Consider the following 16,332-nt stretch of genomic DNA (forward strand, 5'->3'; position numbering starts at 1 on the left):
AATTGGGCTGAAGTCTCAAGGAACAGGGGCGTGCCTTCAAAGCAGCCTTCTTCGGCACCAGCCATCACTCTGGCAGCCTCCCAACTGCCTCCAGAAGTGGCAGGCTTGACTTGATCATGCCCTGCCTCTGTGGAGTGAAAATTGCGTGTGACAGGGCCCTTTATATTGGGGTGGGCCTGCCAAATTGGGAAATGACCCGACTCGAACTACCCACCTTGGGAGCAAAAATCCAGTTCCGAAGCTGTTAGGAGTTGGAGAGACAGTACTGTACTAAACTGATTTTTGATGGTATTTCATTACTTTGTAATTTTATTTTCATGTGTTTAATTTTTGCTGCTGATTTGAAAGCACAATAATGGCCATTTCCAAAGTGTGATTTTTTTCCCCCCCCAATTTCGTTTGCATATAGAATGAACAGAACTACTTTGTATTCATCATTTGTAGTTTGGGGTTCAAAGAATGCCCGAGCTCTGTAATGCTGGAGTCTATTACTGAAGGTGGTACGTCGTACCTGGAACATGGTTAAGTACTGAAAAGAAAAGTGTTTCGATATACTCACGCGGATCAGCATATAAGTCAACCTTCCTACTTTCCAAAAAAAAACTGCACACAGTCTATAGCCCACGCATATGATAACAAGGGTCAGGAAGTTTGACTTTAATGCAAGTTAACTGTTCTCCAAAACTGCTTTGCTGAGGGGAGATGGGACACTGAGAAACGCAGAGGGATGTGGCACTGGAGAATGTAGGCATGAGAAAGATGAACTGGATAAGAAACAAGAGAATACACACCCCCAAGAGTCAGCTATAATAACAGTTAAGGAAACCCCTATGCTTTCAAAGTTGAGTATCCCAAATTTCTAATGTTGTAAGTGAGTACATATGCAGTAATAAAGTCTTAACTTATTTTAAATGGTTGTTATGGCTTCTGACAGTGGAGCTGCTATAATTCCAGTATTAACTAGTTTCTTGTTTGGAGAAAAGTAGAAGACAGCAAACAGATACATTCTAGAATCTGACTGCTGATCTCAACAGCTGTTTTACTCACAGTGACGATAGACTGATGTTAAAGTAAACATTTTACAAAGCATCATTTTAAATGGACTTAGAAAATCTTTGCAAAAGATCATGCTGGTTAGGTGCATTGCCCATGCTAAATTCTCCCTCAGTGTAACCAAGCAGGCCCTGGAGAGTGGCGATCTAGGGGATTTTCACAGTAACTTCAGTGAAACTACCAGTGTTAAAGTAAGCCCACTTGTGACACTAATAAATAAACTTTAAATCCACAGAGAATATTTACAGGAAAATTGCAATGGGTGTGACTCAACCTTAAAATACCAAACATACCCTTCTAACCTATTTTGTCTTTCTAATAAAAGGAGGGCCAGAATTTATAAATGGACTAACAAGACATATCATAATTGACCCATGTTTCAGTATTGATGAGATGGTCATAGGCCTCAAATGTTGGTCGATTGAATTGTCCATAAAAATGATCTAATATAGTGCCAGTGCATACAAATCAAAATGATGTGTTTGCAAAGAGAAACAAATAAATCAGTTTCTACCCTCTCCATCCCCCAACATCCCCAGAACTACCAGCATCACCAGCGATAATTGTTATTTTGCAATTCATTTTGTAATTCCTTTGCGCCTGTGCAGAGGGATCTGGGTGTCCTTGTGCATGAATCGGAGAAAGTGGGTATGCAGGTGCAGCATGTAATAAGAAAGGGAAATGGAATCTTGGCATTTATTGCAAAAGGACTAGATTTTAAAAGTAAAGAAGTGCCATTATAATTGTTTAAGGCGTTGGTGAGATCATACCTGGAATATTGTGTCCAGCTTTGGTCTCCTTACTTGAGGAAGGATGTGGTGGCATTGGAGGCAGTTCAGAGGAGGCTCACCAGATTGATTCCAGGGTTGAAAGGACTGTCATACGGGGAGAGTTGGAGAGCTGGACTTGTACTTGCTGGAGTTCAGAAGAATGAGGGAATTCTGATTGAGGTATATAAAATGCTAAAGGGGATTGATAAGGTGGATGTTGAACAGATGTTTCCCCTTGTGTGACAGTCTAGAACAAGAGGTTATAGATATTGAGTGAGAGGAGGTAGGTTCAAAACTGAGATTAGAACCATAGAACCATAGAAACCCTACAGTGCAGAAAGAGGCCATTTGGCCCATGGAGTCTGCACCGACCATAATCCCACCCAGGCCCGACCCCCACATCCCTACATATTTACCCGCTAATCCCTCTAACCTACACATCTCAGGACACTAAGGGGCAACTTTAGCATGGCCAATCAACATAACCCGCACATCTTTGGACTTTTCCTAAAGGCACTTGCCTAGGGGTGGCATGGTAACACAGTGGTTAGCACTGCTGCTTCACAGCGCCAGGGACCTGGGTTCGATTTCCAGCTTGGGTCACTGTCTGTATGGAGTTTGCACATTCTCCCCGTGTCTGCATGGGTTTCCTCCAAGTGCTCCGGTTTCCTCCCACATTCTGAACGATGTGCTGGTTAGGTGCACTGACCCAAACAGGCGCCGGACTGTGGCAACTAGGGGAATTTCACAGTAACTTCATTGCAGTGTTAATGTAAGCCTTACTTGTGACTAATAAATAAACTTTATGCTGGCACAAGGATTTAAAAGTGCTCACTGCCCTTTAATGATTCCTGTGTGAAATATTGACAATTTCATTGTGGGGGCATGATAGAGAAGTCGGAACCTGTTCTAAAGATTAGGAGAAACTTATTTTCTCTGAGGGTTGTGAATCTCTGGGACTCTCTGCCCCAGAGTGCAGTGCAGAATCAATCAACAGATTCAACAAGGAAATGGATGAAAAACGAGATAAAGGGCTATGGGGAATAGGCAGGAAAATGGAGTTGAGACCAAGATAAGATCAGCCATGGTCACGTTAAATGGCAGAGCGGACTCAAAGGCCTGAGTTCGCTCCTAATTCCTGTGTTTCTCTGGAGGTCATTTTCAGGTCACCAGTGGAGGAAAATTAAGCTACATGGTCAACTATAAAGCTAAAGAGTAGGCATTGCCTATCGGTATGAGGATTTTTAAACATCTGCCTGTCCTTTCTGAATCAGGAGTCCATTAAGTTTTCTTCTGCAGAATGTTTCTTGGCTTTGACTTCACTCTGTGTTAACAGCACCTCTCTGGGTGAGAACTCAGTGATCCTCAGTGCCACAATTGCTCCAGCCAGGCACATTCCACATCCCCTTGCACAACTGGCATTAACACTGCCTTTTGCCATTGTTACTGTCAGGAGCTTGGAAATACAAATCACCTGCAGCCCACCTGAAAGGACATTTACAGTGCCATTCCACATTCAAAATTTAACTCTCAGTTACATACAAGAGTACCTTTATTTTGACGTTACCTTTCATATAGCATCATGTTTCAGTTCTATTCTGATGTGCATTCATCTGATAAGGCTTTTAGACCACTTTCAGAGAATAAATGAGCAATTTGCAGCATAAGATCTGATAATCCTTTATTCAAACAAAATTATTCCCCCCAAACTAAATTACAAACAAAGAATATTTTAAGAACCATTGACCGTGTATAGGAATATAGGACATAGGACCGTGTATAGGAAGATAAACATATAGGAATCTGTGTACTTTTATTGTCAAATCTATTTTCTCCCTTAAACTCACATTCAGCCATTTTAATAACATGTATATGATTGATTTTCTGCAAACATTCTCTCCATTCATTGCAACAGTTTGTAGACTTGTAGGAACAATAAGAACAACACTGAATGCCTGAATTAACATTTAAATTATTTCCTGTCTCACATTCCAACAAAGCAGTAAATCACTGTATCAGTAACACATGAGAGCCCTTCACAACATGTTCATACATTTAGGATTATTAAATTCAGTGTGTTTTTCATTAGGGACTTCATTCTTAGTTTTGTTTGCTTTATACAATGAATTGAATCCAGGAGGAAACAAAAGTTAACATTTCATTTTCTGGGTGGAAATCAGAGAATTAAATGTTACAAAACACCAGGGGCCTTTAACATCACTTTTTACTAATTTATCCCAAAAATTCCCAGACATGTTGCTTCTGCTGTCGAGCTTGCACATAGTCCTGTGTTGTAGCTGAGGGAGGATGGTAATAATCAGCGGGAAGTTTCTTTGCCTGATGTCCAGAGTCGATGTTGAGGATTCCCAGAGCTCTCTCGACTGTATACCACAATGCTGCCACCTCTGACAGTCTGTCCTGCCAGTGGGACAAAATATAGCTAGGGATGGAGATGGGGAAGTCTGAGACATTGGCTGAAATGTATGAATCGGTGAATATGATTGAGGCTGTTGTCTGACAGCCTGCTGTGGAACTGGTCTCCCAATTTTGGCACACGTCCCTAGATGTTAGTGAGGGAAGACTATGGGTGTGCTTTTGTCGTGTCCAGAATCAGCGTTTAGGTCAATGCCAAGTAGTTCGTCCAGTTTTATTTTTCTTCTTATAGTTAGTCCAAACAGTTTGATACATTGGCTGGCTAACTAACTCATTTCAACAGGCAGTTAACCATTATGATGGATATGTTGAGTTGAGGAAAAACTACTTCTCCCAAAGGGTTGTGAATCTGTGGAATTCGCTACCCAAAAGTGTGCTGGATGCTGGGACAGTGAGTAAATTTAAGGAGGAGATAGACAGATTTTTAATTGGTAATGGGTTGAAGGGTTATGGGGAGAAGGCAGGAAAATGGTGATGAGGAGCATATCAGCCATGATCGAATGGCGGAGCGAACTCGATGGGCCGAATGGGCTAATTCTGCTCCTATATCTTATGAACTATGAGTCACTCATAGCCCAAACCAGGAAAGGACAGATTTCCTTCTAAAAGAAATTAATGAATCAGTTGTGTCTTTACGACAACCTAATATTCTGTGGTCAACATTTCTGACACCAGCTTTCAACCCAGATTTATTTAACTAACAACATTTAAATTCCTCAAACAAAATTTTCAACTTGGAATGATCAGTCCTGGTTTCTGGGTTACTCATCCAGCAATATAAACACTATGATACCTGAAGACTAACATGATCAGTTAGAGGCTGACCCAAGTTACACAACAAGGCATTTGTTTGCTAAAAGCAGAATTATAAATGCTGCTCTGCATGCAACCGTCAACAATTTTAGTAACATCTAAGTGGCTGGAGCTGCAACAATTGGCATGGGTGATAGTAATCCTCATGGCGATTCTCCAGATACCCTGCTGAAACGTTGGCAGAAATTGCTTTAAAATGTAGGGAAATGTCCCTAAATTTGGTGCTCCAGTAACATTATGGGAGGCCTGCAAATTGTATAATTTTTATGGTCTTAATAATCTTTGCGCACAGTTTGTCTGCTGCTCTCTGTTCCTTTTCACATTGGCTGAACACATCGTGAGCCTCAGGCCTCTCTGTCTAATAATCAAATTATTGGTCCCTTATTCTTTTTTAGTGGTTGGATATATTTTTGACAATATATTGGAGGGGAACCAAAAGGACAAGTTGCAGACCAGTTCAGATGCCAAACCTCCACATGTAGCTACAAAAATAGATCTCATGAGATAGAGAAAAATGTGTGACATATTCTGGGATATTGTACGAGCTGACGAATGTGTCAATTTTTGATGTGGATTCAACTCAAAATGATGGGGAATCATTTTAAAATCTATAACATTGTCCTTGATGACTCTACTGTACCAATCTCTATATTTTTGTCTTTTCCTAAGTTTCAGATCTCATTTATCTGACAGCATGTTTTACGCATCATCAACAAATATGTCCCAACCATCAAAGAACAAACTGAAGAGACAGAGCCGGGCTTTCACGCAGGTTCTATACCGGAAGCTAAGTTATCGTGAGCGACGTTCTGTAACTGATAGTCCGACAGATCTAACGGATGACCCTTCGGAGCTCTCCATCCAGCTGTCGGCTCCTGGAATACTTAAGATCTTTGGAAATGCAATCTGCAGTGGAACCAACTACAAAAGCGTCCTGGCTACGCCACGGTCAAGTGCCCAGGAGTTGGTTAAAGAAGCCCTTGAGCGCCACTCTGTAAGCAAAAAGTGTGCCAGTGAGTACCTGCTGTGTGATGTGATTGGAAGATTTGAGGGGATGGACAAACACTGGCGGACAGAGTGTCTCCGAGCTCTGGGGGATAATGAAAAACCTCTCCTTCTTCAAGACCTGTGGAAACCTAAAGAGGGGTTTTCCAGAAGATTTGAGCTTCGAAGACGGGTTGATGTGGAGGAGATGGCTGCTAAGGAGAAAGATACAACAACCGCAGGTACAACTTAGTGCATGCATTTTCTTCAGGGGAGTTTGGATACACAGGGCACTTTGGCACTCCGTAAGGTATTCAGATCACCTGTGCTGGAGTCCCAAAATAACTTGTTATGCTGATGGTAATGTTACAGACCAGCTTGGGGGAGGAGGGAGAGGGATAATTTAAAGAGCATTATTTTTTCCTCTCACCACTTGTCCGTAAACAGAAAAGTGTTTTGATTTGCTTCCCTCTTTATAAACAGTGGTATATTTTCCAGCCACTAGGTTTTGGTGTGATCCAAATTCCTATTAATAACCTCACAACAAATTCGAGGTAGGGTGAGATAAAAAAGGATTAGTTTATTGCACATATTCAAAATGTGAAAGGAGGGTCGCAATGTCACCTCCACATTCAAACAGTAAAGAGAGGGATAGAGAAAATAAGCTTTTTACAGTATCAAAACCATGGAGAAAATAAATATTACTTCATGTGGTTTCCAGAGTCCACAATCAAAGTCCAATGAAGTATTCCTTCACACTTATCGGTGTGCTGAAAACTGATGCTGGATAATTCACTGTTCCAGGGTTGTTGACTTCACATGATGAGATAGGCATGCAGAGATTAATCAATCTTGCAGGCAATGGTACAGAATTTCCATCAAAAGCAGTATAGATGGGGCCAGGTGTTCAACCAGGACAGAGCTCCTATGGGCGGCACGGTGGCACAATGGTTAGCAGGGACCTGGGTTCGATTCCCGGCTTGGGTCACTGTCTGTGTGGAGTTTGCATATTCTCCCGTGTCTGCGTGGGTTTCCTCCGAGTGCTCCAGTTTCTTCCCACGGTCCAAAGATGTGCGGGCTAGGTAGATTGGCCATGCTAAATTAACCCTTAGTGTCAGGGGGATTAGTGGGGTAAATATGTGGGGTTATGGGATAGGGCCGGGTGGGATTGTTGTCAGTGCAGACTTGATGGGCTGAATGGCCCCTTCTGCACTGTAGGGATTCTATGATTGTGAGACTGCTAATCAGATGGTTAACAGCAGACTGAGCTTTTCAGTTCATCAAGGCAATATTACCTGTTCCACAAGCTAGAGGCCCATGTCACATGACTCCCACCTCTCCACCATCTTTGACAAAGGATGTGTATCCATCGTCTGATTCCAAAGACTGTTAGATGTCTCGGCCATTAGGAATGGAAATTAAGCTTGCAGGATCTTTATCTTTGCAGATGATCCATCTCCTTCTGGCTAGGCTGGGTTATTAATTGCAAATGGACTTTATAGTTCTCTTTGAGGCTGTGCTGTCCACATGCAGTGGTAGTGGCTCCTCCGAGATAACGAGGTCTGAGTTTTCCTGAAATTGCCAGGTAGTATTGTTTGTTCGGGTATCAAAGACAGACACAACTTTAGCCATTTTAAAGGCCTTTGTTCTGTTTTAAAGTTTTAGAAATAGCAATGAGCATATCTATATCTATTTTATAATAATATGGTATGAGGTCTTAGTCACTCACAGTTGAGGTGTGGGGGGCGATTCTCCCATCTCGTGTGCTGATTTTGTAGAGCAGCGTTCCGGGAAACTCAAGTGGAGACTGTTTTGCAGGCTGCTGGATGACACATCCTCCGCGATTCTCCGGCAGCCGGATTAACGGCGCTGGCAGCTCTGTGCCAGAAATCGGCGGAGCTGAAGAAATTATGCAAATCTGAATTTAAATGTATTTTAAATACCATGAGTGGACCATGGACTGAAATCTCCGGGCCTGCTAGCGTCTCCCCCCTGCAAGGAGTGTTTCACTCCAGCGGGGTTTAGTATAGCTCTCTACTCGTGTGAGCGGCGGCCCAACCCCGCTGGAGTGAGGGGGGGCCATCAAGGCCCCCCAGAGGGTCAGGTGCCGGAGGGTGGTACCCTGGGTACCGCCATCGAGGTGGGCCGGGGCAGGGTGGGGGGGTGGGGTGGGGGGAGGGTCGAGGCTAGCCTGGGCATGTTCAGGGGACCAGCGATCGGGCCGTGGGGGAGTCGGAGGGCCACTGATGCGGGGATAGCGGGGCTGGCCAGCTCGTTCAGCTCGTTCTGGCTGGTTCCGCACACACAAGGACGGCCTCAACCGGGATATTGGGTTTATGTCACACTATTTCACATAAATATTTCTGCTTTTTTCCTCCTGAGTCTTTATCATGCGATCCTAGAATCAGAATTTATGTCACACTATTTGTAACTCCCACAGTTGCGTGGACCTGCAGAGTTTCACTGGCTGTCTTGTCTGGAGACAATACACATCTTTTTAGCCTGTCTTGATGCTCTCTCCACTCCCATTGTTTTGTTTCTTAAAGACTGGATTAGTTGTAAGTATTCGCATTCCAACCATTATTCATGTAAATTGAGTCTGTGTCTTATAAGTTCTGTTTGTGAACAGAATTCCCACTCACCTGAAGAAGGGGCTCAGAGCCTCGAAAGCTTGTGTGGCTTTTGCTACCAAATAAACCTGTTGGACTTTAACCTGGTGTTGTTAAACTTCTTACTGTGTTTACCCCAGTCCAACGCCGGCATCTCCACATCAGCTCGAACAGTAACCAGTGATCAGAAGGCCGACAGTGCGGGGCCACTGCGCATGCGCCGATCTTGGTGCTGACAGATTGGCGCATGCGCAATGGTCCACTCAGCGCTATGCTGCCGGCCTCTCCAGCAGGAATATCCCCTGTCAACTGATTTTCAGCATGATTCACGCTGAGGCATTCTGCAGTGCGCAGAGTGTGGGAGATTCATTTTGAAACTCCCGCTGAAAAGATCAGTGGGATTTACTCCAGTTTTTATGCGAATTCGACACTTGGAATATTTTTGGGTGAATCGTCCTTGTGAGGTTTGGTATGTTTTAAACTGTGAGTATTAATTAACATTTGTGGACTCAAAGGGTGCATATTTGCACCTTGAGAGTTTAGGGGAGTATAGATGACTGTGCAGATTGTTAAGTACCAGTTTCAGTGAGCAGAAAGTTTACAGAGGTCTCCTGCGGAGCATGCAGGAAGCTTGTTATGCGTCGTAATTTTAATCAATCCTTTAGAAACTAGTCTCATTCCTATCTCAATCGTCCTTTTTGCCTGCTTACTCTTCAGCATGCTTATTCGCATAACATGGGCTGCTGAGGTTTTCTGCTCTGGTCTTTATAAGATTGATTCTTAAGTATAATTGACAGTTTGATATTAAATTTAACATTGATTAGTTTGTTTTGCTCTTCATGTAGTTACGTTAGCTTTGGTGCATTTCTTGCTGCGAGTGTATGCAGCTGCATTTCTGCCTTGTCTTTTTTTGGAAATACATTGCCCACATTACTCTTGTGGATAGCTGTATTAACATTACTTCCATTTATATAACACTATTAACATGATATAACATTCCAAGGCTCTTTACAGTAGAGGTTTATTGAATGAGTTCTGGCCTAGGCAGTAAGCGGTGGAGTGCTGAAAATCAGGGATGCACAAGAGGAGAGAATTGGAGGAGTGCAGAGATCCTTTAGGGTTGTGGGGTGGGAGGAGGTAACAGCCATGGGGAGGAACAAGACGATGCATAGATTTGAAGAAAAGGGTGAGAATCTTAACATCAAGACTTTGTCAGGTCAGGAGCCAATGTAGGGCATTGAGCACAGGGGTAATGGTTAAGTGGGTCTTGGTGCAAGTTAGTATGTGGGCAGCAGAATTTTGGATGAGGTTAGGTTCACAAAGTACAGTATGACAATTCTATTGGGGTTACAGTGGCATATCAGTATTGAGAGAAGAACAAGGAGCTTGTGCAGAGGTGTAACCGCATTTCAGGTGCCTGGCCCACACTGGCATCTTCCCAGGAACTAGGGGACTGAATTTTCTCTCCTAAGTTGGAAGCATGTATGTTGCGAAGATACCTGGTTCTGCAATATCGAATAGGGAGAAAGTGCCCTGGATGGTCTAATTTTCATTCTGGGGTGACGGATGCAGATGTTAACAGCAGTTGGGCCCGCCGTCCCCTGAAAGAGTTTGGAGGAGGACACAGGAGCTGCCAGGTGGGGAGGCGGGCTGTGTGAAGGGCCTGTCTCGATGATCCAGGACTTCATCCCAGCTGTAAGAAAAAAATCCCTCCAATCCTCACATGCATAACACTCTCCGTGCTGCATCCATGTCAACCGTATCCATAACATAGAATCCCTACAGTGCAGACGGGAGGCCATTTAGCCCATCGAGCCTGCACTGACAACAATCCCACCCAGGCCCCATCCCCATAACCCCATGTATTTACCCTGCTAATCTCCCTTACACTAAGGGACAATTTTGCATGGCCAATCAACCTAACCTGCACATCTTTGGATTGTGGGAGGAAACCGGAGCACCCGGAGGAAACCCACGCAGACACAGGGAGAACGCGTAAGCTCCACACACATAGTAACCCGAGGCCGGAATAGAACTCGGGTCCCTGGCACTGTGAGGCAGCAGTGTTAACCACTGTGCCACCATGCCGCCCACCAAACCTCCATGATCACACATACTCCATGCTCACCTATGCCCCTCTACCCACCCCATTCCTTTATAGCCCCTTGCCCACCTATTCCCTTCTACCCACCCCGTGGCCCTTTATCATGCCTATGTCAACCTATGACCCTCTACCAACTCCCTTTATAGTCCCTTGCCCACCTGTACCCTTCTACCCAACCCCTATGGCTCTTATAACCCCTATGCCAACTGTATGCGAACACATGCACCTCAACCACTGTTGTCCTTACATCCTCCATGACTACTCACCCAGTATCCACTATTGGCCAACCTCAGGACCCATGCTGAGATGAAATAAAATAAAGTTCTAAGTGTCTGTTGCAAACATAATGAATGAGAGTGTTTTTAGTAAAAATGAAAACCCATTGACTTTATTTACATTCCTTCAATAACATAATCCCTTATAAAAGCAAACATTTCAATTAATTGCTTGACCCCTTATAAAAACAAATGTTTTGTTCAAGTGCTTAATCCCTTATAAAACAAGCGTTTGTATTCACATTCCCTTATCAAATACTTTATAACCACTTGGATCTGTCAATCAAACTGTGAGCTGACAGGCACCCAGTGTAATAATCGTGGGTTGTGAAATCAGTCATGCAGCTCAAATCCTACAATGAAAGTCCTCAGGGCTCTGTGCGCGGGGCTTGGAGTCTTCCCTTCCTGATTGATGGAGACGGGGAGTCGATGGGAACAGGGCGAGTTCTGGTAGTTTCTCTAAAATCACCAAACTCCGTGTTTTATAAAGGGCTGCCAGATTCCACTGATTTCCATCTGTGTAGATATTTTTCTACCAGCATGAATGAAGTGATAGGCACATGAAGTGAAGTGAGAGGCATGCTGATTGCCCACCACATTGACTGAGAGCCGTGCTCCCTCTGCATCTAAAGGAAAATCACTGAGTGCGTGGAGAAGGGAAACCGGATGAACAGTTCCAAAGTTCTCCTGAATCTTGTGATGGAGAAAGGCTCCGAAGCCTGAAGGGAGATGAGGGAATCCTATGTGAAAATGCACCATGGGTACCAAAGTTGGATAAAATACTGAAAGAAATGCAGATCACCTGACGAAGGAGCAGCGCTCCGAAACCTAGTGGCGTTTGCTACCAAATAAACCTGTTGGACTTTAACCTGGTGTTGTGAGACTTCTTACTATGTCAACACAAACAGAGTGAAATTGCAAGCACTTTTTTTAAAACTGCAACACCAATGCATAGTGGCAACAATTTGTACCAACTACAAGATGCACTGTAGCAACTCACCAAGGCTCCTTCATCAGTACATTCCAGACCCCCGGCCTCTACTACCTAGAAGGAGAAGGGCAGCAGATGTATGGGAATACCACCACCTTCAGGTTCCCCTCTAAGCCACACAGCATCCTGACTTTGAACTATATTGCTGTTCCTTCACTGTCACTGGATCAAAATCCTGGAACTCTCTTCCCAACAGCACTATGGGTGTGCCTACACCGCATGAACTGTAACTTTTCAAGAAGGTGGCTCACCACCACCTTCTCAAGGGCCATTGGGAATGGGCAGCAAATGCCTACATCCCATGAACAAATAAAAAAGCATTTTTAAAAAATGACTTAAAGACCAGGAGATTTAAAAGCCTTGACAGTTTCACAGTTCCAATCAGCTCGACAGTTCCAATGAGTTTATCCACTTTTTACGCATAGTCATATCTACGTTTAAAAATCCCAAAGGTCACCTGACTTCTCCCAAAGGTCACCTGACCTCTTCCAAAGGTCACCTGGCCTCTCCCAAAGGACACCAGACCTCCCCCAAAAGTCACCTGACCTCTCCCAAAAGTGTTCCTGGACTTATCAAAAGGATATCTTACTTCTGCAAGAGGCTACTCTGTCTCTCAGAAGAACGCAGCTGTTTTAGACCTTCTCCTGTAAAGTCTAAAGCCCACAGGTTGTGTTTTGGACATCCCAGATATGAAATTTGGATCTGTTTGAAGGCTGCTGCACTTTTGCATATGCAACTGCCTCCGTGAATCAAACTACAACCTGTGAAAATGGCGGGTGTCAGGTTCAGGGGCAGGACTTTCAGAATCAATCTCTAGTGCCACTTTGGCCAAACCAGGGACCCTCCCTGTCTTTACAAAAATTCATGTCCAAGTCTTCAAACCTCAATTCACCTTGGAGATATCTGAGCAATCTCACTCTAGTGTCTATGCTTTGAGGGAGAGTGGTAACTCTATGCTGCTTTCTCAAACCAGGCTAGATCTACCACAAGAACAGTCCTGCCAATGGATGTGAAGCTTACAACAGAATTGCTTTATGAAATCTGATGCTCTTAAGCTTCAATGGTGATGATTTCTGCATCAGTCTGTTTTCAGTCCAACAACGCATCAAAAAAATTATAGAAGCCTTGTTTTCCATCAAAAACAGTTATTCAGTTTCTCCTTAAAGGGATGCAACTGCACAAGCAGGCACAAGTGGTAAGCTTTCCTAAGTGCAGAGTATAGCTGATGCCACATCAGTGCTCCTGGGCATCTACCCTTTGGAAGATATGTTATCAGATATTTATTCCATCAATGTACAAGTTAGATAATGCAGGAAAATGTATGATACCGGAGCAAGAGCCACAGTGTCTTTATTTTCATCCATACGCCATTACATGAGAGAGCCAATGGCTAACTGCTGAAAGAGACCAAGAATACCTGCAGTATGTCCAGCTAATTAAGAAACTCGAAGTGGCAACACACAGATAAAACCAAACTGATGGTTCCACCTGAATTCTGGTTGAACATATGACTGGAATACTGAAGTCAGGTCTGTATCAAATGGAGTGCAGAAATTAGTTGAGAGGAGATGGAGATTATTGCGATGGACAGGCTTATATGCAGCTGAAAAGCTGCAGACAAGTCAGAAAAGAATGGTAGAGCTAGCACTGGGTCAAGGAAGAAGGATTGTTAAGTCAAAGACTGAAAATGTTTGATTTTCCTCATTGTTCCCCTGGTAAACAGCCATTTCTCTGCCATGTTTTTGATATTATGATGTCCCAGGGGGTTATGGCTTGGTGAAGTTGGGTAAACGGACTATGCTTTTACTTCCAGTGGATGGGGTGGGTGTGGGAACCCATTTTCACATTGAGGATACCCTCCATTGTGTTAAGTAGCACTACCACCGTGTTAAATGGTATAACTTTCAAACATATCTAGCAACTTGACTGGTCATCCAAGATGCACTGTGGGCTATCAGCAGCAGCAGAATTGTACTCAATCACAATCTGTAAACTCATTGCCCAACATATCCCCCAGTCTACCATTACCACCAAACCAGGCGATCGACCCTGGTCCAATGAAGAGTGCAGCAGAATATGCCAGAAGCAGCACCAAACTTACTTAAATATGAGGTGTCAACTGGCATCTACGCAACAATGTGTAAAATTTCCCAGGTATGTCCTATACACACAAAAGCAGGACAAATCCAACCTGTCAATTACCGTCCCATCAGTCTTTTCTCGATCATCAGTAAAGTGATGGAAAGGGTCATCAACAGTGCTATCAAGCAGCACCTGCTCAGAGTGACACTCAGTTTGGTTTTCACCAGGATTATTCAGCTCCTGACCTCATTACAGCTTTGGTTCAAACATGGACAAAGGAGTTTAATTCAAAAGCTGAGGTGAGAGTGACTGCCTTTGACATTAAGGTAGCATTTGACCAAGTATGGCATCAAGGAACCCTAGCAAAATTTGAGTCAGTGGAAATCAGGAGAAACCCTCCTCTAGTTGGAGTCATACCTGACACAAAGAAAGATAGTTATGATGGTTGGCAGTCAATCATCTCAGCTCCAGAACATCTCTGCAGGAGTTCCTCAGGGTAGTGTCCTAGGCCCAACCATCTTCAGCTGCTCCATCAATTATCTTCCTTCCATCACAAGGTCAGAAGTGAGGATGTTCGCTGATGATTACGCAATGTTCAGCACCATTTGTGACTCCTCAGATACTGAAGCAGTTCATATCCAAATGCAGCAAGACCTCGACTACATTGAGCTTTGGGCTGACAAGTGTTAAGTAACATTCATGCTACACAAAAGGAGCCAGGCAACGACCATCTCCAGCAAAAGAGAATCTAACCATTGCCTCTTGATATTCAATGACATTATCGTTGCTGAAACCCCCCTCTATCAATATCTTGGGAGGGTTACCATTGACCAGAAACTGAACTGGACTAGCCATATAAATACATTGGCCACAAGAGCAGGTCAGACACTAGGAATCCTGTGCCAAGTAACTCACCTACTAACTCCCCAAAGTCTGTCCACCATCTATGGCAGTAGCTTGTACCATCTACAAGATGCACTGCAGGAACTCATCAAGGGTCCTTGGACAGCATCTTTCATAACCACTACCATCTGGAACGACAAGGACAGCAGACACATGGAAACACCACTACCTGGAAATTCCTCTCCAAATCACTCACTATCCTGACTTGGAAATATATTGCCCTTTCTACACTGTGGCTGGGTCAAAATCCTGGAACTCCCTCCCTAACAGCACTGTGGGTGTACCTACACCTCGGGGACTGCAATGGTTCAAGACGGATCACCACTATCTTCTCAAGGGCCATTATGGATGGGCAATGAATGCTGCATAGCCAGCAATGCCTACATCCCATAAATAATTTTTTTAAATGACCAAGAGACTCTAAGGGAGCAAAATGCAAAACAATCTATGTCTGGAGAAAAATGTACATACCATGAGGTCTTGGATGTAAATAGTTCTAAATAAGTGGTTACAATAAAATCTAAATTCAGACCACCTCCAAGTCACTTATAGAGTAAGACAAACCTTGTCAAGCTAGAAGACCAAACAGGTAAAGGATGATGAGGTAAACCATGAGGTGGTTTCAGTTTGCATGTGGATTGTGTGGGGTTAAGGGGGTCTGAAGGCTCAAGGACTATTTTTATGTTTTACTGTTCTTATTACAACTGAGATGAATTCCTAGAACACCGAGGTGGGCCTTTTAAACAGCCTACCTCCGTGCCTGGCAGCCCCTGTGGCTGCCTCTCCACTATTTCTGGCGGCAACAGGCCTGACTCTGGTTAGCACCCATCCCAGGAACAAAAATCTGACGGCTCAGGATACTTTCTCCCCAGTCATATTTGCGCAGTCGGGAACTTTCCCAGCTCTGCGTACCTGAGTCAGGAATGAAGATTCGGAGCCCAAGGCGGGCCTTCTAATCCGCTTGTCCCACCCCACTGCGGCTTGCAAAATGCACTGCACACCTGACACTATGGGCAAAGTCACACACGGGTCAGGTTTCAGAAGGCTCAGAAAGTGCGCAGGTTCAGTTTTACCAAACCCACACCAGAATTCAGGCCAAAGTGTTTAAAATTAATCAGCAGGCATACAGCTTCAGTAGCTGCGCAGCCTGCCGGGAGATGGTAACTGAGGAGCTGACCTGATTCTAAGAACTTCTGTGGAGTTTGTATTTCAAGTTGTAGCTAGACTGATATTTTTCCAGTTGTATTGGAAGAAGGGAAACCTGGGTAGGTGAAAGTCTGAAGGGGAAATCTAAATGTTCAGGTTGATTATGTAT

The 16,332-nt window shown here is 43.9% G+C and overlaps 1 protein-coding gene across 1 annotated transcript in view; it reads left to right on the forward strand.

Moving 5' to 3' along the window:
- Positions 1 to 5,763: 5,763 nt before the first annotated feature.
- The window catches only part of radil (Ras association and DIL domains), a 119,632-nt gene continuing 109,063 nt past the window's right edge, over positions 5,764 to 16,332 (forward strand). The window contains exon 1 of the mRNA XM_078240150.1: positions 5,764 to 6,295. Coding sequence (XP_078096276.1) covers positions 5,764 to 6,295 — 532 coding nt within the window. The remainder of the gene's footprint in view (positions 6,296 to 16,332) is intronic.

Source organism: Mustelus asterias, chromosome 23 (assembly GCF_964213995.1).
Source record: "Mustelus asterias chromosome 23, sMusAst1.hap1.1, whole genome shotgun sequence".
NCBI classification, from domain to species: domain Eukaryota; kingdom Metazoa; phylum Chordata; class Chondrichthyes; order Carcharhiniformes; family Triakidae; genus Mustelus; species Mustelus asterias.